Genomic DNA, 26,993 nt, shown 5'->3' on the forward strand with positions numbered 1-26,993 from the left:
CAAGAGTGTGATGAATATCAGAGGAGTCGGAAAACCTTTGTAGCAAGCGGAAGTAATACAAGTGAGCCATGTTAATAAACACAGTCTCACCGTGTTCATGAAGAAAATACATAAAAACAAAAATGAGTCACTAATTCATGAACAAACAATGTGCTGCTGAGGATCTGCACTCTTACAGCAAGATGAAGACATTTCCTTTGTTTTTGCTGCAAGTTTTTTCACTAAAAGCTTTGGGCTTGGACCTGAACAGGACATCAAAACAAAACCCAAATATAGTGATTGTCATGGCTGATGCATTTGTAAGTATTTGTATTTTTCTTGAAAAGTGACAGGCCTACAGTAGCATTCAGGTGAGTTACTGTTTCTGTCCAAAACAGAACCACAGGCTCAAGTATGTGATGATGAGATTCCTATAGAGTGCAGTGTGTTTGTACTAATCAGGGAGGCGATTCATCAGCTAAAAGTTTTTAAAGTGTCCTGAAAATATTCCTGTCTGTTTTATATAGACACAGGTCAAGTCAAATCCACTTTACTTATCACTTGACAGGACATGTGGACAGTGAAATGCTTGTGGTTAGGGTGGAGTCATGCTGCGTTCATGTGCTATGGGAAGATGATATTTTCCAGTTGGGAAGTGGTATTTAAGCAATTCCAGCGTTATGGACGTGACACTTGAACTCAAAATGGCAACAAATGACCCAGTGCATGTTTTATCGTCTCCCAGTATTTAAACAGGTGTTGCATATTTTAAGGCTGTACCATACTGGAGAAGTGATAGAACAAGAACAATTCCCATAGTACATCTAGGGCATGCCAGAAAATGCCAATAAAAGATGCGTTATGGATGTGACAGAAAAAGTATCACTTTTCTTGGGTGACTGTACATTTTTATCAAACTCTGTGAAATCGTAAACCTAATGTCGAAATGGAGATATCCATTTGATAGAGGGGTCCAAGGTGAATATTAAAAAATCTTTGTTTAAAATATTTTGTATTTCATGCAGAGTTTCGGAAGGAAAAGTCAGCGTTATGGATGCGACGAAATTCCATTATGGATGTGACGCGTCTGAAATAGACATGGCATATGTTTAGAAAATCAGCAATTTAACCACCATAACCCTTTGAAAAACTCTCTAAATATCAGCTAAAACTATCAAAGTTCTTAAATAATATTTAGGATGGCTATTGTTTTGCTGTTTTGTGGATTTTAGCATACATTTCTGTGGCTTGTGGCAATAATATAGAATTGTACATGATCAAAGTTGATTTTAGCTTGGGTTTTACATTATAAGAAAGAAAGACTGACAGTGACATATTAGGTTGGTTACAAATTGGTTCTACTTATTCACATCTGTAAAATACAGGCCTAGGTGATATCTCTGGGAGTGGTTTTGATGTATTACATGTTGCTCTATTTTTGCATGGTGAGGTTGACATTTACATGGAATTGCCCATTTACCAGTGTGTTGTGTTCACATGCTTTTGTTGTTGTTGACAAATTAAAGATGGTAGACCAGATTCAGAATCAGGCCTGTTATTTGGCTAAAACAATTATAGATTGCCTTGTTCATCAGCTGCAGCAGGAATATGAGTTATCAAAAGTCAAAAGGTAAAGTACTAGTAAAAAAAAAAACTTTAGTAGCGTACAATGCTTACCATTCAAGTGTCTTGTACTGCTCGCCGCCATGTTGAAAAGGTTAAAGTTCATCTCATCTCGGCAACTCGTGTATCAAAATTTTCTACGAGTTGCCCAGTAGAAAATACCACAAGAGGGGGCGTTCATGTGTGCTTTCCATGTCAGCGTTTGGTATTTACCATAATTCCAATAGCACATGAACGCACCTTATTACAGAACATCACACACACTGAGAAAAGAGCAAAGGCAAATAAGTACAACAACAAAGTACATGTCTGTGAAGATTCTCAGTCATCCAGGTACATAGTAAACTGTGGTTGGTAGAAGAGAGCAACTGGACTTGCTTGAAGATTCTTGAAAACGTTTCACCTCTCATCTCATTATCTCTAGCCGCTTTATCCTGTCCTACAGGGTCGCAGGCAAGCTGGAGCCTATCCCAGCTGACTACGGGCGAAAGGCGGGGTACACCCTGGACAAGTCGCCAGGTCATCACAGGGCTGACACATAGACACAGACAACCATTCACACTCACATTCACACCTACGGTCAATTTAGAGTCACCAGTTAACCTAACCTGCATGTCTTTGGACTGTGGGGGAAACCGGAGCGCCCGGAGGAAACCCACGTGAACACGGGGAGAACATGCAAACTCCACAAAGAAAGGCCCTCGCCGGCCACGGGGCTCGAACCCGGACCTTCTTGCTGTGAGGCGACAGCGCTAACCACTACACCACCGTGCCGCCCACGTTTCACCTCTGTAATGGAAATGTCTAATAAACACTTCAGAACACTTAGCAGTTGTCTTTTCAGTTATTTATTATCTCATCTCATCCCGTTATCTCTAGCCGCTTTATCCTTCTACAGGGTCGCAGGCAAGCTGGAGCCTATCCCAGCTGACTATGGGCGAAAGGCGGGGTACACCCTGGACAAGTCGCCAGGTCATCACAGGGCTGACACATAGACACAGACAACCATTCACACTCACATTCACACCTACGGTCAATTTAGAGTCACCAGTTAGCCTAACCTGCATGTCTTTGGACTGTGGGGGAAACCGGAGCACCCGGAGGAAACCCACGCGGACACGGGGAGAACATGCAAACTCCACACAGAAAGGCCCTCGCCGGCCACGGGGCTCGAACCCGGACCTTCTTGCTGTGAGGCGATAGCGCTAACCACTACACCACTGTGCCGCCCTGTTATTTATTATAGTAGATTATATAAAACAGATATATAAAATAGGAAAGGAAAGAGAAGAGTAGAAGACACCACTTCAGTGATGCCGAGAGTACAACTCTCTGAGTTGTTTTTTAGTGGCTGTTATCTATTATACTCTAAAGGCATTCGCTTACTGCTTGCATCTTCACGTGATTGGCTCAAGATTTTCTATGAAGCTTTGTTAAAGCGTGCACCTGGCGTGCTCTGGTATGTGCAGGCGGATGCGTAGTTATGGAGAACGCAGGCACCCTGCTTATCACCAGCCAAGGCCACAGAAAGGCGATTACAGCATTGGAAAAACAACTTTTCTCAGTACACTAAGTCACTTGAGCTCAACATACAGAAACACTGAGCATAATCATGTTCATCTATTAAATTTCCCTCACACCTCTCATCCAAAAGGCTTCCTCAGTTCTGTCTGACTAATAGGGAGTATCAGGTATTTATCCTCTCCTGGATCATAATAGAATCAGAATTCTGATGGCTGCATAGTAGGTGGCTGATAAATGATGTCTTAGACCTCCACCTCTATTCAGTGATGGCCGTTCCAGGTTGACAAAAAAAAGAACGATCCTCTCTGGCTAAAATGTCTGCCAGTTTTCTGCGCACTTTGGGATGAGATCCCTTCAACTGGTGCGGGAGTATGAGAGGACTTCCAGAAAACTGGCAGACATCTTAGCCAGAGAGGATCGTTCTTTTTTTTTTGTTAACCTGGAACGACCATCACTGAACACATCATTTATCAGCCGCCTACTATGCAGCCATCAGAATCCTGATTCTATTATGATCCATGAGAGAATAAATACTTGATACTCCCTATTAGTCAGACAGAACTGAGGAAGCCTTTCGGATGAGAGGCGAAACGTTTTCAGGAATCTTCAAACAAGTCCAGTTGCTCTCTTCTACCACCCAGAAACAATAAAGTACAGTATACTGTATATTGCAGCATAGTGAGAAAGAGAGGGAAACTACAGATCATTGCTCAGAAACTGTCAAATGGCACCGAGAGACAGACAGAGTGGGGGAACTGCCATGGGTCTGTCTCAGAAACTGGGTACTGTGGGGGTACCCCGCTAAATATACTCACAATCAATAAACTATATGGTTTTGAATGGTGATGTTGGTTTTAGTTTGAAATAAATTGATTGCTTTATTCCGAACAGTAAAGAAGAAAGATATAAAATTAAAAAATAAATAATAATAATAATAATAATAATAAAAATAAAAAATACAATAATCAAAAAATCATCATAAACAAACAGAATAGCATAGCCACAAGGCAGTAACATAATAATGTTCGGAAAGCATTAGGAAGAAGTAAATAACTTATCAAATCCCAACCCTCTATACCACCGCTAATCAAACGTCACTTTCTGCCATAATAAACTATATATACAAAAGCAACAAACAACCTGGACAAGTCGCCAGGTCATCACAGGGCTGACACATAGACGCAGACAACCATTCACACCTACGGTCAATTTAGAGTCACCAGTAAACCTAGCCTGCATGTCTTTGGGGGAAACCGGAGCACCCAGAGGAAACCCACACGGGCAACATGCAAACTCCGCACAGAAAGGCCCTCACTGGCCACGGGGCTCGAACCCGGATCTTCTTGCTGTGAGGCGACAGCGCTAACCACTACACCACCGTGCTGCCACAGATACTTATGTTATGCATATATACACACATACAATACATATATACAGTACATACATATACCTATAACTATACACATATCCATACGTACACAGACACCCACAATATCATAATTATGCATATATATTATATACAATTATGCATATATATTCACATATATATAATGATAGAAATAATACAGATAAAACTAAATATTTGATGTGAATACTCTTCAGAATTTGGAAAAAATTCTGCAAATTTGTGGAAAAATGGCGGCTTGATCTGGGACATGATAAATGGTTGACTACATCGCATTCCTTTAAAAAGGTTGTAGTCCACTGAAAAGTCTACAGTTATCACTAATTGTATTTTAAGTTGTAACTTTATACACCTAAGGATTGGTGCGCTCACAGAATAATCATAACCGTAATAAAACATCATGCAAAATATTTGATCACCGTTGTAACTCCATTTTCCGCAGACCCAAAACCAATATGATCATGTGTTTTGATCTAAACAGAAAGCCCCAGGGTCAAGGTCACTACCTCACCGAAAGTAGCAACTTAAAATCACTACGCCATATAAAAATTTAGTTATAAATCTGCGATTTTGTTTTTTTAAAACGAAAGCTGAAAGTTAGGTATAGAATATGTTTCTTAGAGAATATGTTACGATGGTAGCTGGTCTTGTATGAATTTCTGAACTATAAAATGAGTTGTGGTCTATTTTTTACCGTAGCGTGTTATTTGTGTGCGGGGAAGGACACACATTAACAATTTGCATGTGTAGAATGGAATTTTCCACTCCAACAGTTAGAAGTTGATCGTGCTTCCATTTACGGTCTTTCTGTTACGCGGGTGATCTGTTCGGGCATTATCACTGAAAAGGTGAGTTTTGACAGTTTTATTTTGTTTTAGTCTTGCAGTATAAGGCAATAGAATTTCTTTTTCATCTTACTTTCAGGCGGCACGGTGGTGTAGTGGTTAGCGCTGTCGCCTCACAGCAAGAAGGTCCTGGGTTCGAGCCCCGGGGCCGGCGAGGGCCTTTCTGTGTGGAGTTTGCATGTTCTCCCCGTGTCCGCGTGGGTTTCCTCCGGGTGCTCCGGTTTCCCCCACAGTCCAAAGACATGCAGGTTAGGTTAACTGGTGACTCTAAATTGACCGTAGGTGTGAATGTGAGTATGAATGGTTGTCTGTGTCTATGTGTCAGCCCTGTGATGACCTGGCGACTTGTCCAGGGTGTACCCCGCCTTTCGCCCGTAGTCAGCTGGGATAGGCTCCAGCTTGCCTGCAACCCTGTAGAAGGATAAAGCGGCTAGAGATAATGAGATGAGATGAGATCTTACTTTCATATTTCGTAGTGTTTGCGTATTTTTGGCCAATATTTTGCAACCATGGTCAATTTAGATCGAACTTTTGATAGAATCTACGGCCAGTCATTTTGCCCCGCCTCCGCTCCATCCGGTGCAGTAGTGATGTCCCGTTGCTCGCACGCCGCAGCAGAGACCCGCGCGACCTTCAGCCGGTACAGTCGCTGTTCTTTTACCACCGCCGTTCTCATCTTTCCGGTGTGTTCTTGATTTTTCCATTGTGTCCTATTTCGCCATATCAAATACCCAAAATGTATCATATTATTCATATTTAAGTGAATAATCAATTCAGTCATCATAACTTGCCATTTTTAACCCAAGCAATCATCTCATCTCATTATCTCTAGCCGCTTTATCCTTCTACAGGGTTGCAGGCAAGCTGGAGCCTATCCCAGCTGACTACGGGCGAAAGGCGGGGTACACCCTGGACAAGTCGCCAGGTCATCACAGGGCTGACACATAGACACAGACAGCCATTCACACTCACACCTACGGTCAATTTAGAGTCACCAGTTAACCTAACCTGCATGTCTTTGGACTGTGGGGGAAACCGGAGAACCCGGAGGAAACCCACGCGGACACGGGGAGAACATGCAAACTCCGCACAGAAAGGCCCTCGCCGGCCACGGGGCTCGAACCCGGACCTTCTTGCTGTGAGGCGACAGCGCTAACCACTACACCACCGTGCCGCCCACCCAAGCAATCAAAAAGAGGAAATTTATTCAATATTTTCACTCCTCTGTGAAGGAGGGGCTTTAATTCTTCATGATGTATTTATTTTATATGTAAATCAATTTTACAAAAGCATTTGAATTGCAATCAAAAAATTTTTCCACAGTGGAGGCCAGATAAAGCAAGATACTATCTTTATTCTTATTAAACATGACAAACGAAACATTGAGTGTTAGGTAAATGCAAAAAAAATAGTAAAATTAGAAAATTTATTTTTTGACCATAATGTCCCAAATGAGAGACCAGTTTCTGAGACGGACCCCCTTCTGCTCAACTACTACTTTTTCTTTTGTTCAGCAGTTTTATTTCACTTCAGCTCTACTTATTTTATTTTGTGTCTTTCAGTGGTATTTGAGTCCATATTCTTCTTCTTCTTCTTCTTATTATTATTATTATTATTATTATTAATAATAATAATAATAATAATAATAATAATATTCATCTGTGACCCTGTATAACAGGATAAGCCAGCATTTCTCAACCTTTTTTCAGTCATGGCACCCTTCAGAAGTATGCAAATTCCCAAGGCACCCCCATATAAAATACATGCAGTCACGCTGACCATACGCTGACCCCGGCAGTGATGATGTGACATGGGAAAGGGGGCCATGGGACAAATTTTGATGATGCATGAGGCGGCGATGATCTAGTGTAACTATCGTTTTTTGGAATTTTAATTCATTTTATTTATTTCAATGTTAGAATATATAATTTTTTGACGGCACCCCTAATGAAGTGAGACAGCACCCCAGGGTGCCATGGCACCCCAGTTGAGAAAGGCTGGGATAAGCGGCTACAGATAATGGATGGATGGATAATATTCAGGGTTCCTATTGGTCCCATGGAATTTCGAGAGTATCGTGGAATCTTAAAAAGTCTATTCCAGACATGGAAAGTCAGTGGATTTGATCATATTTTAGGCCAGGTCATGGGATATCAGGGAATTTTGTTTGTAATGTTTAAATTTTAGTTGCCATTTTGGCAATATTTTCCATGCAGTACTTTTCCTAGGTTTAAGCATCCATCCATCATCTGTAGCAACTTATCCTGTTCTACAGGGTCGCAGGAGCCTATCCCAGCTGACTATGGGCGAGAGGTGGGTTACACCCTGGACAAGTCGCCAGGTTATCGCAGGGCTGACACAGAGACAAACAACCATTCACACCTACGGTCAATTTAGAGTCACCAGTTAACCTAACCTGCATGTCTTTGGACTGTGGGGAAAACCGGAGCACCCGGAGGAAACCCACGCGGACACGGGGAGAACATGCAAACTCCACACAGAAAGGCCCTCGCCGGCCACGGGACTCGAACCCAGAACCCAGGCGACAGTGCTAACCACTACACCACCGTGCCACCTAAGTTTAATCAGTGAAAACTAATTTGTTGTTGTATTGGAAACATCTGTGAATTAGTCAATAAATCTCGCAAATTGATGGGATTAAAATACCGTGGCTGGTTTTTGTCTGTTTTTCTGATCATTATAGATCATGGAAATTCAACTTTAGTCAGTGAAAGTCTGGGAAGTTGATATTTGACTTAGTGTGAACTATTATTATTATTATTATTATTAGTTGTTGTAATAGTAGTGGTGGTGGTGAGGCTGCTGTGAGACTTTTATTTTGACAAAGATGTGTTTTTTAAAGCTTTTTTCTCTTTTTTTTATTTTTAATTTTGCAATAAAGACAGACAAAAACAGAAGTCATAATACAGTCGAAACAAAAAACATTAACATTTCACTCAGGGGGATTTTCAACTGAACATATTAAAATAACCACACAAATCAGTAATTTTAACATTATTTCTGATTTTGTGACTCAGTAATTGTTTTTCTATGCTGCTTAAGTCCCCAAAGTAAGGGTTTAGTCTGGCTAAATTTGGATTTATGAATATGGTATTTCACTCGTATTATGATCCAATTGATGATATAGAATTCTTTAGTTTTGTTGCTGCTGTTATTGTAGAGACCAAACAGTACATTTTTTCCAAAAAAAAAGACAGAAATCAGAATCTATATTATCAATAATGAAGCAGGACACGTCTTTCTAAAAATTAGTAGCTAGTCTGAGGGCCAGTGTTGCCAGATTGGGCGGTTTTGAATTCTACTTTGCGGGCAAAAAATGGCTTGGGCTGGTTGGCGTTAGTTCGGCGGGTTTTTATCAGATGTTTATAAATATTTCGCACCGACGTTCTGTGTGAGAATGCAGCCAGAGACACTTATATAGCCTTAGAAGGACTTTGATGCAGCACATTCTATGTACTATCTACGTCCACTAGTCTACATCCAATCCAATCCATATTAAACACTTCTGTGACCCAATCAGAGATCGCGGGCATCACACGACACAGAGTGCAGTTAGTGAACGACGGCTAGTCAAGATGCCAAAGTGGGCAAAATACAAAAAAAAAGTACAGTATCAGGATAACAGATGAAGAAAATACATGGATGTAGACAAAAATAAATTAAGCAGAATAACTAGGTCTATAAAATTAATAAAGCAAACAGGATAAATAAGATAAATAAATAAATAAAAGACAAATAAAAAATAAATAACCTCAGCAATGCAGATGTTAGATATGCATCGTAGCCTAACATAGCCTACATAATATTATGCGTGTGCGTCACCTACTGGTGCATGTAGGATTCAGAACACAGCAGATGATTGTAAAGTTATAATCTGATTCAACCATACGTAGCCGAGTGCCAGACAGCAGATTTTTCACCTCCAGCACTGACGGTCTCATGTTGCCATTTAGAAGTTGTTTGCATTGTTGTTTGATTTACAAATAGTATACTGGTCTTTAGCTGCATATTTTTACTTTACAAGATAGGCATCAAGTACATTTTACATTTTGGGCGGTTTTAAGTGCATTTTGGCGGGTTTTGAACATATTTTGGGCTGGAAAACATCAGCAGTATCTGGCAACACTGCTGGGGGCTTTGTTTCTGGGTATGTGTCACAAAAGGAACAGTTCACGCAGATATCCTTCTTAAATTTAAGCATGTAATGATTTGCAGTGGGCGGCACGGTGGTGTAGTGGTTAGCGCTGTCGCCTCAGAGCAAGAAGGTCTGGGTTCGAGCCCCGTGGCTGGCGAGGGCCTTTCTGTGCGGAGTTTGCATGTTCTCCCCGTGTCTGCGTGGGTTTCCTCCGGGTGCTCCGGTTTCCCCCACAGCCCAAAGACATGCAGGTTAGGCTAACTGGTGACTCTAAATTGACCGTAGGTGTGAATGTGAGTGTGAATGTTTGTCTGTGTCTATGTGTCAGCCCTGTGATGACCTGGCGACTTGTCCAGGGTGTACCCCGCCTTTCGCCCGTAGTCAGCCAGGATAGGCTCCAGCTTGCCTGCGACCCTGTAGGACGGGATAAAGCGGCTAGAGATAATGAGAAGATGATTTGCAGTATAAAGCCTATTTCACATTTTAAAAGAAACTTCCCTTACTTTGTTAATTAAAAGATATTTATATGGAAGAATACTCTGCAGTTTGTTTGCACCCACGAAATGTCGAAATGTTGCAGGATCAGTTGGAAATGCTGTTCAGTAGGATCTGGCAGAAATGGATGCGAAAATGATCCTAACAGTTTAAATATTCTGTCCGAGCAATCATGAAGAAATCATGAACATGAAGTTGTGTCCCAACTTTTTTGAAACGTGTTGCTGACATCAAATTCAAAATAAGTATATGTTTTTTTTAAAAAAAACAATAAAATTTCTCAATTTCAGCATTTGATATGTTGTCCTTCTACTATTTTCAGTGAAATATAGGGTTTCCATGATTTGCAAATTATTGCATTCTGTTTTTATTTACACTTTACACAGCGTCCCAACATTTTTTGGAACTGGGGTTGCATTTCGCTTTACTACAACGTATAACAAAGTTAATAGTGTTAGAGGTGTATGATATCTGAATAATGCTGTAAGTTGTGTCTGTAATATGTTTGGCTATGAAATAACAAGACTAATGCTGTAATTCAATTTTAATAAAGAAAACAAACATTTCAGTTCCTTTCTCCTTCTGCAACTACACACCACTGCGTTCTGGTTTTCGTCCCTTAGTCTCCATCATTTTTCTCATCATTTCTGGAACAGATCCAAGACAGGTTCCCTTGTGTGCAGGCTTGATTTTTCTGAAAAGAAAAAAGTTGCATGGTATGAGTAAGGAGGAGAGTCAAAGATGTGTTTCTTGGCTACAAACCTTTTCACTGAGTGTGCTGGTGTTTTTTCTTCGTATTTCACCAAAAAATTCAAATTGATGCATTGCTCAATTTTTGAACTGACCATTTTTACAAAATGTCAGAAAAACATGTCTACTTCAAGCAATGCATACTTTAATACTTTCTCTTTCATAAAAATGTTCAGGGGTTGTTTGTCCGTCCATTGGTCAATGCATGCCACGTGGATAACGCACATGGTTCCCCAGTCTTGTTATTTAATTGTCACACCTTGTACATACAGTGTAATGTAAATGTTGCTTCATAAAAATGTACAGCAATGTTTCTAGTATTGTTTAATGAATATAAAATAAATATTAACAATGACAAAATCTGCTTCAACCCATCATTTTAAATATATTGAACAAAAGCATATTTAAATTTAATTTAGTGTACTATGGTTTCACAGTTTGTGACACATTTACAGTAGTGCTTGAAAGTTTGTGAACCCTTTAGAATTGTCTATATTTCTGCATAAATATGACCTAAAACATCATCAGATTTTCACACAAGTCCTAAAAGTAGATAAAGAGAACCCAGTTAAACAAATGAGACAAAAATATTGTACTTGGTCGTTTATTTATTGAGGAAATTTATCCAATATTACATATCTGTGAGTGGCAAAAGTATGTGAACCTCTAGGAGTTAATTTGAAGGTGAAATTAGAGTCGGGTGTTTTCAATCAATGGGATGACAATCAGGTGTGAGTGGGCACCCTGTTTTATTTAAAGAACAGGGATCTGTCAAAGTCTGGTCTTCACAACATGTTTGTGGAAGTGTATCATGGCACGAACAAAGGAGATTTCTGAGGATCTCAGAAAAAGCGTTGTTGATGCTCATCAGGCTGGAAAAGGTCACAAAACCATCTCTAAAGAGTTTGGACTCCACCAATCCACAGTCAGACAGATTGTGTACAAATGGAGGAAATTCAAGACCATTGTTACCCTCCCCAGGAGTGGTCGACCAACAAAGATCACTCCGAGAGCAAGGCGTGTAATAGTCAGCGAGGCCACAAAGGACCCCAGGGTAACTTCTAAGCAACTGAAGGCCTCTCTCACATTGGCTAATGTTAATGTCCATGAGTCCACCATCAGGAGAACACTGAACAACAATGGTGTGCATGGCAGAGTTGCAAGGAGAAAGCCACCGCTCTCTAAAAAGAACATTGCTACTCATCTGCAGTTTGCTAAAGATCCCATGGACAAGCCAGAAGGCTATTGGAAAAATGTTTTGTGGACGGATGAGACCAAAATAGAACTTTTTTTGTTTCAATTAGAAGCGTTGTGTTTGGAGAAAGGAAAACACTGCTTTACCGCATAAGAACCTTATCCCATCTGTGAAACGTGGTGGTGGTAGTATCATGGTTTGGGCCTGTTTTGCTGCATCTGGGCCAGGACGGCTTGCCATCATTGATGGAACAATGAATTCTGAATTATACCAGCAAATTCTAAAGGAAAATGTCAGGACATCTGTCTATGAACTGAATCTCAAAAGAAGGTGGGTCATGCAGCAAGACAACGACCCTAAGCACACAAGTCGTTCTACCAAAGAATGGTTAAAGAAGAATAAAGTTAATGTTTTGGAATGGCCAAGTCAAAGTCCTGACCTTAATCCAATGGAAATGTCGTGGAAGGACCTGAAGCGAGCAGTTCATGTGAGGAAACCCACCAACATCCCAGAGCTGAAGCTGTTCTGTACGGAGGAATGGGCTAAAATTCCTCCAAGCCGGTGTGCAGGACTGATCAACAGTTACTGGAAACGTTTAGTTGCAGTTATTGCTGCACAAGGGGGTCACACCAGATACTGAAAGCAAAGGTTCATATACTTTTGCCACTCACAGATATGTAATATTGGATCATTTTCCTCAATAAATAAATGACTGAGTATAATATTTTTGTCTCATTTGTTTAACCGGGTTCTCTTTATCTACTTTTAGGACTTGTGTGAAAATCTGATGATGTTTTAGGTCATATTTATGCAGAAATGTATAAAATTCTAAAGGGTTCACAAACTTCCAAGCACCACTGTATAATGGTGGATAGGCAAGTGCATGGATTGTTACCTTGATGCTTTTGTAACATAATGTCACGTAGAGCCATGAGAATACACAATTTTTACATAATGTGTACGCTGCTGGCTGGCTGGCCTTTGCATACTAATATACATTATATCACCAAAAGTTTATAGACACCAGATCACATCCATATGTGGTTTTTCATTACATTACAAGCATTTAGCAGATTCTCTTATCCAGAGTGACATACGACATACCCAGAGCAGTTGCAGGTTAGGTGCCTTACTCAAGGACACTTCAGTCATTCCTGCTGGTCTAGGGAATCAAACCAGCATCCTTTTGGGCCTAAAGCTGCTTCTCTAACCATTAGGCCATGATTTCCTCGAACTATTAGAACAAACTTTGATGTGCACACTTGCAAGAATGTCTTTGTAAACTGAAGTATTATAATTTCCTTCCCTGGAACTAAAGGTCCTAACCCAAACATGTTCCATAATGACAACTTACGACAAAGTACATTCTCTATCTTTTAAGTCCATGGTACTAGCCTACATGATGTACTCCATCCATCCATCCATCCATCCATCCATCCATTATCTCTAGCCGCTTTATCCTGTTCTCCAGGGTCGCAGGCAAGCTGGAGCCCATCCCAGCTGACTATGGACAAGAGGCGGGGTACACCCTGGACAAGTCGCCAGGTCATCGCAGGGCACAATGTACTCCAAATGTATAAAATATATAGAAGGATGCTTCTGTCGTCTGTTGAATTTTTTTCTCCTAATTTTTCTCATCATGTATTATTTTCTTGTCAGTAATGCCTTTGTGTCATCTCCAGGATGGAAGATTAACCTTTCCCCCTGGAAACAAAGTTGTCCAGCTCCCATATATTACCTACATGAGGCAGATGGGTGCAATCTTCCTCAACTCCTACACAAATTCTCCAGTTTGTTGTCCTTCAAGAGCAGGTACAGTGCAGTGTCTATTAAAAACTCCTTTTACTTTTTACTTCAGACATCCTTCCAGTGTTAGCAGGCTAACGTTGATATTCTGTGCTTTAACGAAATTGCACTAATTAGAGATTTTTCCAAAGTAACAGTGCAGTTCCTACAGCTCATTGTACTGTCTGTGTCCATTGACAGCGATGTGGAGTGGAAAATTTGTCCATTTAACTCAGGCCTGGAACAATTACAAATGCCTTGCTCACAATGCTACGACATGGATGGATGATCTACAGAAAGCAGGCTATCACACCCACCGTATGGGGAAGCTAGACTACACATCAGGGGGCCACACGGTCAGGTGACTGGAATAAACATCATGTTTTCTGCACACTACTATATTTATGTTGTAATATAAGTCATATTAATTATATGTAGGTGTCCATCTGGACAGGGATCCCATGAGGCCCAATAAAAATGGCACCTGAGTGGTGCAACAGTAAAGTGTATGTCTTAACATCTGGAGATTGTAAGTTCAAACTATGTCATAACCATGAATGATCAGGAATCTAGAGAGCAAAATTGGCTGTGATTGCTTTCCGGGTAGGAGGAGTGGTCTAGTCTTCCCTGCTACGTTACTTTCATGGTATTTAGCAGATGCTCTTGGAGCAGATGGGGGTTGGGTGCCTTGCTCAAGGGCACTTCAGCCATTCCTGCTGGTCTAAGGACTCAAACCAGTGACCTTAAGCTGCTTCTCCAACCATTAAGCCCTTTTTGAGCTTTAATCTAACTCATTTTGGTTTTTTTTTACTTTTATCATAGTAACACTAGCCAAATCGCAGGCATACGTATGTACAGTATGCAGAAGTGGGTAGATAGCTCTTTCCACTGAGTGTCTTTTAAGCTGCTCTGTGAAATAGAATGATGAAAGCAGGATAAAAGGATGCAATTGACCAGTTCTCGGAGGAAGCATGTTAACCTTCACCCTTCCTGTTTACTAGCTGTTGTATGATAGGGGAGACCTGGCTGGTGGGTGCAAATTGGCAGGTCACAAAATTGAAGAGAAAATGGGGAAATATCAAAAAGAAATGCTTTGTTCGGATTAAGTAAAACAGTCTTGCACACCCCTTTAATATGAATAGCACTTTGTCTTGTTGTGGCAGCATGAAATAAATGCATATTTTCAATCTTGTGTGTGTTTACTTGTATCTTCCATTCTGCATAAAAACACCATTGGCCAGCAATCGTGTGGAGGCGTGGACCCGAGAAGTGGCATTTCTTCTGAGCCAGGAGGGTCGTCCTGTGGCAGACTTAGTAGGTAACGGGTCCACAGTTAGAGTCATGACCAAAGACTGGGACATCACAGACAGTGCTGTGCAGTGGATCAGACAAAAGGCTGCAGCTCTGTCGCAGCCCTTTGCTCTGTATCTGGGGTTGAACCTGCCTCATCCATACCGCACAGAGGAGCTGGGTCCAACTGCTGGAGGCTCCACCTTCCGTACCTCACCCTACTGGCTCAAAAAGGCAAGTTGTTCTTCATCGCCTTCATCATTGATGGCAACATTGAATAAACATTCACTGTTGTAATCAGATTTAAAGAATGAATGTTAAAGAGATACTCAAGCAATTTTTTCCCTATGAAATTTTCATCTACTGCATTTTTCGCACGTGTGTGTTTACTGTGCATAAGAAGTTCCCTGCACTGAGAAACAAACCTGTGTACTTGAAATCCACTTGGATGCTTAGGGGCAGTTGTTGAATTCTGTCAATCAATATTTAAAATGCAATTATGTAGTTGCAAATTCAAAACTGCAGCCATTACACAGATCTCATCTCATCCCCTCTAGCCGCTTTATCCTGTCCTACAGGGTCGCAGGCAAGCTGGAGCCAATCCCAGCTGACTACGGGCGAAAGGCGGGGTACACCCTGGACAAGTCGCCAGGTCATCACAGGGCTGACACATAGACACAGACAACCATTCACACTCACATTCACACCTACGCTCAATTTAGAGTCACCAGTTAACCTAACCTGCATGTCTTTGGACTGTGGGGGAAACCGGAGCACCCGGAGGAAACCCACGCGGACACGGGGAGAACATGCAAACTCCGCACAGAAAGGCCCTCGCCGGCCACGGGGCTCGAACCCGGACTTTCTTGCTGTGAGGCGACAGCGCTAACCACTACACCACCGTGCCGCCCTCCGTTACACAGATATGAGAGAAAATCTTAACAAAGCTGTTCTTCTGTAGTTTTATCAGATTTTCAAACACCGGCTCAATACAATAAAAGGTATGTCCTTTCCCTGAAGGCTTTGTGATCTCCAGGTCAAATTGAGGCACTTTCTCGCTTAATTTACAAATACCTTCGACTGAAATCGAAAATGTGTTTTGGTTTAATGTTAATTAACTGTCACAGCAAATGCGCTCATGCTTCCATTATAATCAAGTTTTGTATAAATAGGTTTTCTGCTCTCTTTTTTTCATAAAGTATCTGTGGCCATCAGAAACGCACAACAAATGCTGTCGATAGAGACGAAGTAGAAAAGAAAATTACATTACAGGCATTTAGCAGACACTCTTATCCAGAGAGACATACAACATACCCAGGGCAGTCTGGGGGTTCAGTTCCTTGTTCAAGGGCACTTCAGTGATTCCTGCTGGTCTAAGGAATTGAACCAGCAACCTTTTGATCCCAAAGCTGCTTCTCTAACCATTAGGCTGAGTACCATAACCTGTGTTGTACTTGTCATGATACTGAAACAGTAGCTTTTGAATAATATTTGTGTTATACACTGGTCATACTAGGGCTGTAGTAATGAATAAAACATGACAGGGTGTGGGTGGCACGGTGGTGTAGTGGTTAGCACTGTCGCCTCACAGTAAGAAGGTCCGGGTTCGAGCCCCGTGGCCGGCGAGGGCCTTTCTGTGCGGAGTTTGCATGTTCTCCCCGTGCCCGCGTGGGTTTCCTCCGGGTGCTCCGGTTTCCCCCACAGTCCAAAGACATGCAGGTTAGGTTAACTGGTGACTCTAAATTGACCGTAGGTGTGAATGTGAGTGTGAATGGTTGTTTATGTCTATGTGTCGGCCCTGTGATGACCTGGCGACTTGTCCAGGGTGTACCCCGCCTTTCGCCCGTAGTCAGCTGGGATAGGCTCCAGCTTGCCTGCGACCCTGTAGAACAGGATAAAGCGGCTAGAGATAATGAAATGAAATGACAGGGTGTGCTGTTATAGGAAAATAATCAACGAAAAAGGTGGTGCAGTGTGGCTCGTTGCAAAGCAGAGTTACTGTTACGACCATAGATTTGATTGTTGTCCTATAAAAGCATAAAGTGTTTATTCCTCTTATACCACAGCAGTTTGCCAATTGTTGATTTTAATTAATTAATTAAAATAGCGTGTGTGTGTGTGTGTGTGTGTGTGTGTGTGTGTGTTAGATATCTTTTTATGGACTCTAGGGTACATAATAGCCTTTATTCATTGATGTATTAATTCATATAAGTCATATATTTAAACCATACATTTGGTTGTACAACATGTTGGCATATTTATTTCACTGACTTACTTATTTAAGTTGACTCATAACATAATGGAGGATAATCTTCCTATATGTCTCTATCTATGTATTGATCGATCGATAAATAAAAGTTCAATAATATTAACGTCATCTCAATTTCGTAAAGGTTTCCACGGAGCAAGTTTCACTGCCAAAGTGGTTGCCGTTTTCTCAAATGCACCCTGTTGATAATTATTCCACCTTCACCAAAAACTGCAGTGGCAACTTTTCCGAGCAGGAGATCATTGACATCCGAGTCAGTTATTATGCCATGTGCGCCGAAGCAGACAGCATGCTTGGTAATCTGATTGTGTTTCACATTTCATGCACCAGTTCTAATCTGCTGTGCTTGATGCTTTGCATAAGATCTGTGACTGAAATCTGATAACATCCCTCTGGTGCAGGTGAAGTGATTGCTGCTCTCAGAGACACAGGTTTATTAAACAGCACAGTCCTGCTTTTCACCTCGGATCATGGGGATCTAGCCATGGAGCACAGGCAGTTCTATAAGATGTCCATGTTCGAAGGCAGCTCCCACGTTCCCTTACTTATGATGGGGCCAGGGATTAAATCTGGGATTGAGATCAGTTTACCAGTCTCTCTTGTCGACCTGTATCCTTCTGTACTTGGTGAATGCATTTATCTACTAATGTGCTTGATTTAAATTTGCAGACACAGTTTCATTTCAAGACAAGCTTACTTTACTTTCTAACAAATGAATGTCCGAGTGACAGATTTTAGATTTGTAACTGGTTTCTGATTTGTTTTGTATGGTTTATAATAGCAGATACAAATCCAGGTGTTAAAGACTCATTGCAATGCACATTTAGTGTTGTCCTTGATATACAACCCCGATTCCAAAAAAGTTGGGACAAAGTACAAATTGTAAATAAAACCGTAATGCAATGATGTGGAAGTTTCAAAATTCCATATTTTATTCAGAATAGAACATAGATGACATATCAAATGTTTAAACTGAGAAAATGTATCATTTAAAGAGACAAATTAGGTGATTTTAAATTTCATGACAACAACACATCTCAAAAAAGTTGGGACAAGGCCATGTTTACCACTGTGAGACATCCCCTTTTCTCTTTACAACAGTCTGTAAACGTCTGGGGACTGAGGAGACAAGTTGCTCAAGTTTAGGGATAGGAATGTTAACCCATTCTTGTCTAATGTAGGATTCTAGTTGCTCAACTGTCTTAGGTCTTTTTTGTCGTATCTTCCGTTTTATGATGCACCAAATGTTTTCTATGGGTGAAAGATCTGGACTGCAGGCTGGCCAGTTCAGTACCCGGACCCTTCTTCTATGCAGCCATGATGCTGTAATTGATGCAGTATGTGGTTTGGCATTGTCATGTTGGAAAATGCAAGGTCTTCCCTGAAAGAGACGTCGTCTGGATGGGAGCATATGTTGCTCTAGAATCTGGATATACCTTTCAGCATCAATGGTGTCTTTCCAGATGTGTAAGCTGCCCATGCCACATGCACTAATGCAACCCCGTACCATCAGAGATGCAGGCTTCTGAACTGAGCGCTGATAACAACTTGGGTCGTCCTTCTCCTCTTTAGTCCGAATGACACGGCGTCCCTGATTTCCATAAAGAACTTCAAATTTTGATTCGTCTGACCACAGAACAGTTTTCCACTTTGCCACAGTCCATTTTAAATGAGCCTTGGCCCAGAGAAGACGTCTGCGCTTCTGGATCATGTTTAGATATGGCTTCTTCTTTGAACTATAGAGTTTTAGCTGGCAACGGCGGATGGCACGGTGAATTGTGTTCACAGATAATGTTCTCTGGAAATATTCCTGAGCCCATTTTGTGATTTCCAATACAGAAGCATGCCTGTATGTGATGCAGTGCCGTCTAAGGGCACCCAGTATGGTTTTCCGGCCTTGACCCTTACGCACAGAGATTCTTCCAGATTCTCTGAATCTTTTGATGATGATATGCACTGTAGATGATGATATGTTCAAACTCTTTGTAATTTTACACTGTCAAACTTCTTTCTGATATTGCTCCACTATTTGTCGGCGCAGAATTAGGGGGATTGGTGATCCTCTTCCCATCTTTACTTCTGAAAGCCGCTGCCACTCCAAGATGCTCTTTTTATACCCAGTCATGTTAATGACCTATTGCCAATTGACCTAATGAGTTGCAATTTGGTCCTCCAGCTGTTCCTTTTTTGTACCTTTAACCTTTCCAGCCTCTTATTGCCCCTGTCCCAACTTTTTTGAGATGTGTTGCTGTCATGAAATTTCAAATGAGCCGATATTTGGCATGAAATTTCAAAATGTCTCACTTTTGACATTTGATATGTTGTCTATGTTCTATTGTGAATACAATATCAGTTTTTGAGGTTTGTAAATTATTGCATTCCGTTTTTATTGACAATTTGTACTTTGTCCCAACTTTTTTGGAATCGGGGTTGTACATGGGGTCCAATCGTATCCACAAAGGCCCAGCATGGCTGTGAGTTTTAATTCCAAACCAGCAGAAGCTTAACTTCCAAGTCATTTAAAGGGCCTGTTTATAATGTTTAAAAGTCTAGACTTGTAGTCATTGTATAATTTCCAAGATGAGTTTGCAGTAGTAGTATGCAGAAATTAGCTCTGGCAAGAAATTAGTTTTCGCGCCAGCCTAAACAGAGTAGTGCGACTCTGCTTCTTTTCTTTAAAAGGGAACTCACAAGATATACATGGTTTTGACAGAGAGGGCGTGGTCTGATGGGGAAAGGCTTGCTGATGTTTTCATTGCAAATTTACACTGTTAATGCTGCTTTAAAACCAAGACCAGTAGTAGGTTTTCAGTGAGACACTATATTTTTAGATCATATATGAGGTATTTGACCAGCTGATACCAGATACTGTATTTTCTGGCTAGTAATGTTTTATATTGAAGAGTCCAGCATGCCACACTTCATATTTAATCTGTTCTAGTAAATCATTTGGGCATTAATAATATATATTACATCTCCTTGAATTTCCTTTTATGAACCCACTAAGTGCTTTTGTGATTTAAACATAGCTCTGTTGATTAAAATTAAAAAACAAAAGTGTAGAAAGACCCTGATGTGGGTGGAGCACAAAAGCACGGCAGGCGGTTGTTTGCGACTTACGGTAATTATTTTCTTTATTGCTGCTTTTCGGCACACAACTCAGACTCTGTCTCACAGACACACACACACACAGGCTACTAGCAAGCCCTCGGCGCCAACCTCCCCTTCTCACTCTCCTTTTATAGGGCGCGGTCACTGGAGGAGACACACAAACACGTTAATTGACAACAGGTGTAGTGACATGACCACTCACCTTCCCTGACTCCGCCCTCCATTCACAGACTGACGCTCGGCCATGCCCCCGCTGCCACAAAAAGGGAAAAAACAAAACAGGAATCAGGCTACAGTGAGCACACGTTCATCAGAAACTGGATAGTTGAAAAGTTGAGTCAGTGAGTCTTTTGCTACTGTAGCCTCTGTTGCCTAACAGGAGTATAACCTGATGTGGTTTTCTACAATTGTTGCCCATCCACTTGAAGGTTCATTCTGTTGTAAATTCCGAGATGTTGTACTTTCCTTTGAACTCAAACAGTTCTGGCCATTCTCTTCTGACCTCTTTTATCAGCAAGGCATTTCTGCCTATAGAGCAGTTTCCGAAACACTCAACCCTACCCCAAACCTGTTGTTTGGCACCAACAACCATGCCAGAGTCAAAGTCATCTAGATGACATTTTCCCTGTATCTGCATGATTTTTATGCTTTGTGCTGCTGCAACATGATTGGCTGATGAGAACAGTATGAAAGCCCTGGCCATCACATCCATATGTGAGCCTTCCCTAAACTGTTGCACAAACTGAGGTCCATGAATACATAATTTGCTAAGGTTGGAGTAGAAAGTTTTAAGTAGTCTGGACAGAGCCCGGACCTCAACCCCAATGACCATCTCTGGGATGAAGTGGAACACTGTCTGCATCCCAAGACTCCTCACCAAACATCAGTGCCTGACCTCACTAGTGCTCATGGCTGAATGAGCACAAATCTCAAAATCTAGTGGAAGGACTTCCCAGAAGAGTGGAGGTTATTATAACAGCAAAGGGGGGCTAAATCTGGAATGGGATGTTCAATAAGCACATACTGTACCGTTTGTTATGGTCAGGTGTCCACAAACTTTTGGCCATATAGTGTACAGTGGTGCTTGAAAGTTTGTGAACCCTTTAGAATTTTCTATATTTCTGCATAAATATGACCTAAAACAACATCAGATTTTCACACAAGTCATAAAAGTAGATAAAGAGAACCCAGTTAAACAAATGAGACAAAAATATTATCCTTGGTCATTTATTTATTGAGGAAAATGATCCAATATTACATATCTGTGAGTGGCAAAAGTATGTGAACCTTTGCTTTTAGTATCTGGTGTGACCCCCTTGTGCAGCAATAACTGCAACTAAACGTTTGCGGTAACTGTTGATCAGTCCTGCACACCGGCTTGGAGGAATTTTAGCCCATTCCTCTGTACAGAACAGCTTCAACACTGGGATGTTGGTGCGTTTCTTCACATGAACTGCTCGCTTCAGGTCCTTCCACAACATTTTGACTGGATTAAGGTCAGGACTTTGACTTGGCCATTCCAAAACATTAACTTTATTCTTCTTTAACCATTCTTTGGTAGAACGACTTGTGTGCTTAGGGTCGTTGTTTTGCTGCATGACCCACCTTCTCTTGAGATTCAGTTCATGGACAGATGTCCTGACATTTTCCTTTAGAATTCACCGGTATAATTCAGAATTCATTGTTCCATCAATGATGGCAAGCCGTCCTGGCCCAGATGCAGCAAAACAGGCCCAAACCATGATATTAGCACCACCGTGTTTCACAGATGGGATAAGGTTCTTATGCTGGAATGCAGTGGTTTTCTTTCTCCAAACATAATGCTTCTCATTTAAACCGAAAAGTTCTATTTTGGGCTCATCTGTCCACAAAACATTTTTCCAATAACCTTCTGGCTTGTCCACGTGATCTTTAGCAAACTGCAGATGAGCAGCAATGTTCTTTTTGGAGAGCAGTGGCTTTCTCCTTGCAACCCTGCCATGCGCACCATTGTTGTTCAGTGTTCTCCTGATGGTGGACTCATGAACATTAACATTAGCCAATGTGAGAGAGGCCTTCAGTTGCTTAGAAGTTACCCTGGGGTCCTTTATGACCTCACCGATTATTACACACCTTGCTCTTGGAGTGATCTTTGTTGGTCGACCACTCCTGGGGAGGGTAACAATGGTCTTGAATTTCCTCCATTTGTACACAATCTGTCTGACTGTGGATTGGTGGAGTCCAAACTCTTTAGAGATGGTTTTGTAACCTTTTCCAGCCTGATGAGCATCAACAACGCTTTTTCTGAGGTCCTCAGAAATCTCCCTTGTTCATGCCATGATACACTTCCACAAAAATGTGTTGTGAAGATCAGACTTTGATAGATCCCTGTTCTTGAAATAAAACAGGGTGCCCACTCACACCTGATTGTCATCCCATTGATTGAAAACACCTGACTCTAATTTCACCTTCAAATTAACTGCTAATCCTAGAGGTTCACATACTTTTGCCACTCACAGATATGTAATTTTGGATCATTTTCCTCAATAAATAAATGACCAAGTATAATATTTTTGTCTCATTTGTTTAACTGGGTTCTCTTTATCTACTTTTAGGACTTGTATGAAAATCTGATAATGTTTTAGGTCATATTTATTCAGAAATATAGAAAATTCTAAAGGGTTCACAAACTTTCAAGCACCACTGTATATTGCTATTCCAGAAGTAGATGTGTTACATAAAATAAGCAGCTTTCAGACACAAGAAAGACACACCTCATTCTCGCCTCTTTAAACAAGTGGAACCTGCAACCAGACCAGATTTAGATTCTCCTGCTCTGAACAAAAATGACTCAAACCATGAAGGACTTGAAATGTACCAAACATGCAGTGCAATACACTGCCTCATAGTGCATCATAACATGTTGTAATTCTCTGTATTGTGTGTGTCAGACTTTGCAGGTATCCCAATACCACATGGGTTGAGTGGTTACTCTCTGGTCCCTCTGATCTCACATGGTCATAAGCAGTTCACTGAACCTCACCCTGAATGGGTATTCAGTGAATACCATGGCTGCAATGCTAATGCCTCCACTTACATGCTGAGGGTGGATAAGTGGAAATACATTACATATTCAGATGGATTAAGTGTCCCACCACAACTATTTGGTGAGTCCATGGCCATATTAATAAAGCAACAAAAATAATTTACAAACATTTAAACAGTTACAGAACAATAGCTTACCCAGGCATGCTGATGTGACTAAGAGTGAATGGTAGCTATTCACTAATCATGAGGATTAGTATTGTGGAAATACACGCTCATCCTTTGTTAGCAACACGGTCATTCTTGGCAGACAATACATTAAGACAAGCGGTAATAATATTTCACCAGCATCAATGCTCTATTGTCTTACCCTGATCAGATCTGTCTGTGGACGAAGCTGAGATGAAGAATGTGGCATCCCATTACCCAGTTGTTTGTCAGTATCTGGACAAGCTACTGCGCTCAGTGGTGGATTACCCCAACGTCACTGAGGCTGTCCGCCAATACAACAAGAAGCAGTTTGTGCAGTGGAAGCAGAGTCTTGGGAACAATTACACACAGGTCATTACCAACCTGCGCTGGCACGTGGACTGGCAAAAGGATGCAAAAAATAATGAGAAAGCTATTGAGGACTGGCTTGACAGGTTATAATTATCAAACGATCTTCAAAATCAGTCTCCCAGAATCAAAGACACAAAACAAGACTTAGGGTTCAGGGTTAACAAAAGAACGAAATGCGCTCTTCCATTTGTAATTGTGTCTTTCTTGTATTATTTGTTTAAAAATGGATCCAACTTAATTCACTAATGCTCAGTCTGATGCTTCTGGTAGTGAGATTTAACAGAGTGAGATACAGTATTTAAATAATATTGGCTGGCTTTTTTTTCATGGTATATCAGACATATTCCATTCAGCTTGCATGATACTGAATGAGTCGAAGACGAGTTTAATATCATGCTAGCTGAATGGAATATATCTGATATACCATGAAAAAAAGCCAGCCAATGTTATTATTATTATTATTATACATACACATTCCTTTCTGGTGTTCAACACGTCTTTCTCTTTTAAAATTCTCTCAAAATCTTCCGTATTTAACGAAGCAAATCTTGCAGCCACGTTTGTTTACAAATGATCCCAGTTGTTCGCTAGCGCAGAAGTTTTATGTCTTCGACGTGTGACATCATGTTTTCTTGACAACCATGCAATATCGTAAACCATATTCAACACTTATTTTCCATTGGGTAAAGTGGCGTAATACACGTAGCAATAAGCGATATGTGAACAATATTGCATGCTATCAAACTAAATGAACGAAACCCGCTAGAAGGGAATAGAACACGTTTTTATTCCATGGAAAAAGTGTCCCGTATGTATAATAATTTCCAATATTTCACTCCGATGACGTCACTCTCAGTGTTTTCCTGCTGACTGGATGCGCGTTGTCAAAATGATAAGCCGGTTCAAAATTAAAATTCTTTTGATTAACTTGTTTCTTTTCTTTTTTTTGTGGATATGTCCATATAATATAAAGAACATTACATGGTTTTGCGCGAAGATATGAAATGTATTTTCTCATGCTGAAAATATTTTCACTCATTCACTTCACACACACGTGAATGTGTTCACCACTCGAAGATAAACTTCATATCTTAACGCAACCGTGTAATATCCTCTATTTGTAAACAAATTTTCTAAGAAAAAACTTATTGTAAATTGTATAAATTCCTTGAGATGCATTGCAATGTCCAAATGCAATATTCATAACATTGTATTGGCTGTACAATGTTTACTGTCTGTACTTTTTTTTTAAAGAGGTTTGTTCTACTTTTACAAGCAGTGCTTTTGTGTATTTAAAATCAAATTGATTTATTGTAAATTAAGTATTATGAATAAAGTCATTGAAATTTTAGTAATGTATTTATTCAAATTAAAGTATGAGTATCCCTAGATGTGTATCTATATTGTAACCAGTGGGGCAACTGACATTCTGTTATTAACCACAAACACTTCACATTTTAATGGGCTACATATGGTTTTCAATATAGTGAGTCTCTTTGTGAAGGGATTCCTAATAAATTAGTTTTTGTTTTTATTAAAATAAATTTTATTTTGCTAAATACAATATGGGGCAGGCGGCACGGTGGTGTAGTGGTTAGCGCTGTCGTCTCACAGCAAGAAGGTCCGGGTTCGAGCCCCGTGGCCGGCAAGGGCCTTTCTGTGCGGAGTTTGCATGTTCTCTCCGTGTCCGCGTGGGTTTCCTCCGGGTGCTCCGGTTTCCCCCACAGTCCAAAGACATGCAGGTTAGGTTAACTGGTGACTCTAAATTGACCGTAGGTGTGAATGTGAGTGTGAATGGTTGTCTGTGTCTATGTGTCAGCCCTGTGATGACCTGGCGACTTGTCCAGGGTGTACCCCGCCTTTCGCCCGTAGTCAGCTGGGATAGGCTCCAGCTTGCCTGCGACCCTGTAGAACAGGATAAAGCGGCTAGAGATAATGAGATGAGATGAATATGGGGCAGCATGGTGGTGTAGTGGTTAGCGCTGTCGCCTCACAGCAAGAAGGTCCTGGTTCGAGCCCCGTGGCCGGCGAGGGCCTTTCTGTGTGGAGTTTGCATGTTCTCCCCGTGTCCGCGTGGGTTTCCTCCGGGTGCTCCGGTTTCCCCCACAGTCCAAAGACATGCAGGTTAGGTTAACTGGAGACTCTAAATTGACCGTAGGTGTGAATGTGAGTGTGAATGGTTGTCTGTGTCTATGTGTCAGCCCTGTGATGACCTGGCGACTTGTCCAGGGTGTACCCCGCCTTTCGCCCGTAGTCAGCTGGGATAGGCTCCAGCTTGCCTGCGACACTGTAGAATAGGATAAAGCGGCTAGAGATAATGAGATGAGACAATATGGGGCAGCATGGTGGTGTAGTGGTTAGCACTGTCGCCTCACAGCAAGAAGGTTCTGGGTTCGAGCCCAGTGGCTGACAGGGCCTTTCTGTGTGGAGTTTGCTCCCTGTGTCTGCATGGGTTTCCCCCACAGTCCAAAGCCATGCAGGTTAGGTTAATTGGTGGCTCTAAATTGACCATATGTGTGAATTGATGTTCGTCTCTGTCAGCCCTGCGATGATTTGGTGACTTGTCCAGGGTGTACCCCGCCTCTCGCCCATAATCAGCTGGGATAGGCTCCAGCTTGCCCACGACCCTGCACAGGATAAGCGGTTATGGATAATGGCTGGATGGCTAAATACATTATGATTATGATTCCCCAAAAAAAGACTGTAACCTAGTGACTGAGTATATAATGTCATTACTACACATTATAGCATGTAGAATAGGCACAAAATGAAAGGCCTTAGAAAAACAACAATAGCACGGTCAAAGAATATAGTTACCAGCAAACAGGCTCGTAAATCAGGACTATGATTTGTCTTTGTCAACTCGAGTCCAAGCCTGTGCAGTCTTTGTAAAGCAACCACAGCGCCTGGTTCTGAAAACTACATCTGCTGTGCTCAAGTGACATTATAATGGCGTAATTTGTCATGTTGCACTGGCAGTG

The 26,993-nt window shown here is 41.2% G+C and overlaps 1 protein-coding gene across 1 annotated transcript; it reads left to right on the forward strand.

Annotated features, from left to right (window-relative positions):
- arsk (arylsulfatase family, member K) lies at positions 1-25,281 on the forward strand. Its single transcript, XM_060906957.1, has 8 exons — positions 1-299; positions 13,655-13,784; positions 13,959-14,118; positions 14,999-15,281; positions 17,441-17,612; positions 17,718-17,942; positions 23,358-23,573; positions 23,831-25,281. Exons 1-8 carry the CDS (start codon positions 138-140, stop codon positions 24,100-24,102), a joined length of 1,620 nt encoding a protein of 539 aa, XP_060762940.1. The 5' UTR covers positions 1-137; the 3' UTR covers positions 24,103-25,281.
- The last annotated feature ends 1,712 nt before the right edge of the window (positions 25,282-26,993 follow it).

This window comes from Neoarius graeffei, chromosome 24 (assembly GCF_027579695.1).
Source record: "Neoarius graeffei isolate fNeoGra1 chromosome 24, fNeoGra1.pri, whole genome shotgun sequence".
Taxonomy (NCBI): domain Eukaryota; kingdom Metazoa; phylum Chordata; class Actinopteri; order Siluriformes; family Ariidae; genus Neoarius; species Neoarius graeffei.

What these genes read in the sequence shown, in the direction of transcription:
- arsk (XM_060906957.1), top strand. Translation starts at nt 138, where the DNA reads ATGAACAAACAATGTGCTGCTGAGGATCTGCACTCTTACAGCAAGATG. An exon ending in TTGTTGTCCTTCAAGAGCAG is followed by an intron (nt 13,785 to 13,958) that starts GTACAGTGCAGT and finishes GTCCATTGACAG; the next exon opens with CGATGTGGAGTGGAAAATTT. An exon ending in TCAGGGGGCCACACGGTCAG is followed by an intron (nt 14,119 to 14,998) that starts GTGACTGGAATA and finishes ACCATTGGCCAG; the next exon opens with CAATCGTGTGGAGGCGTGGA.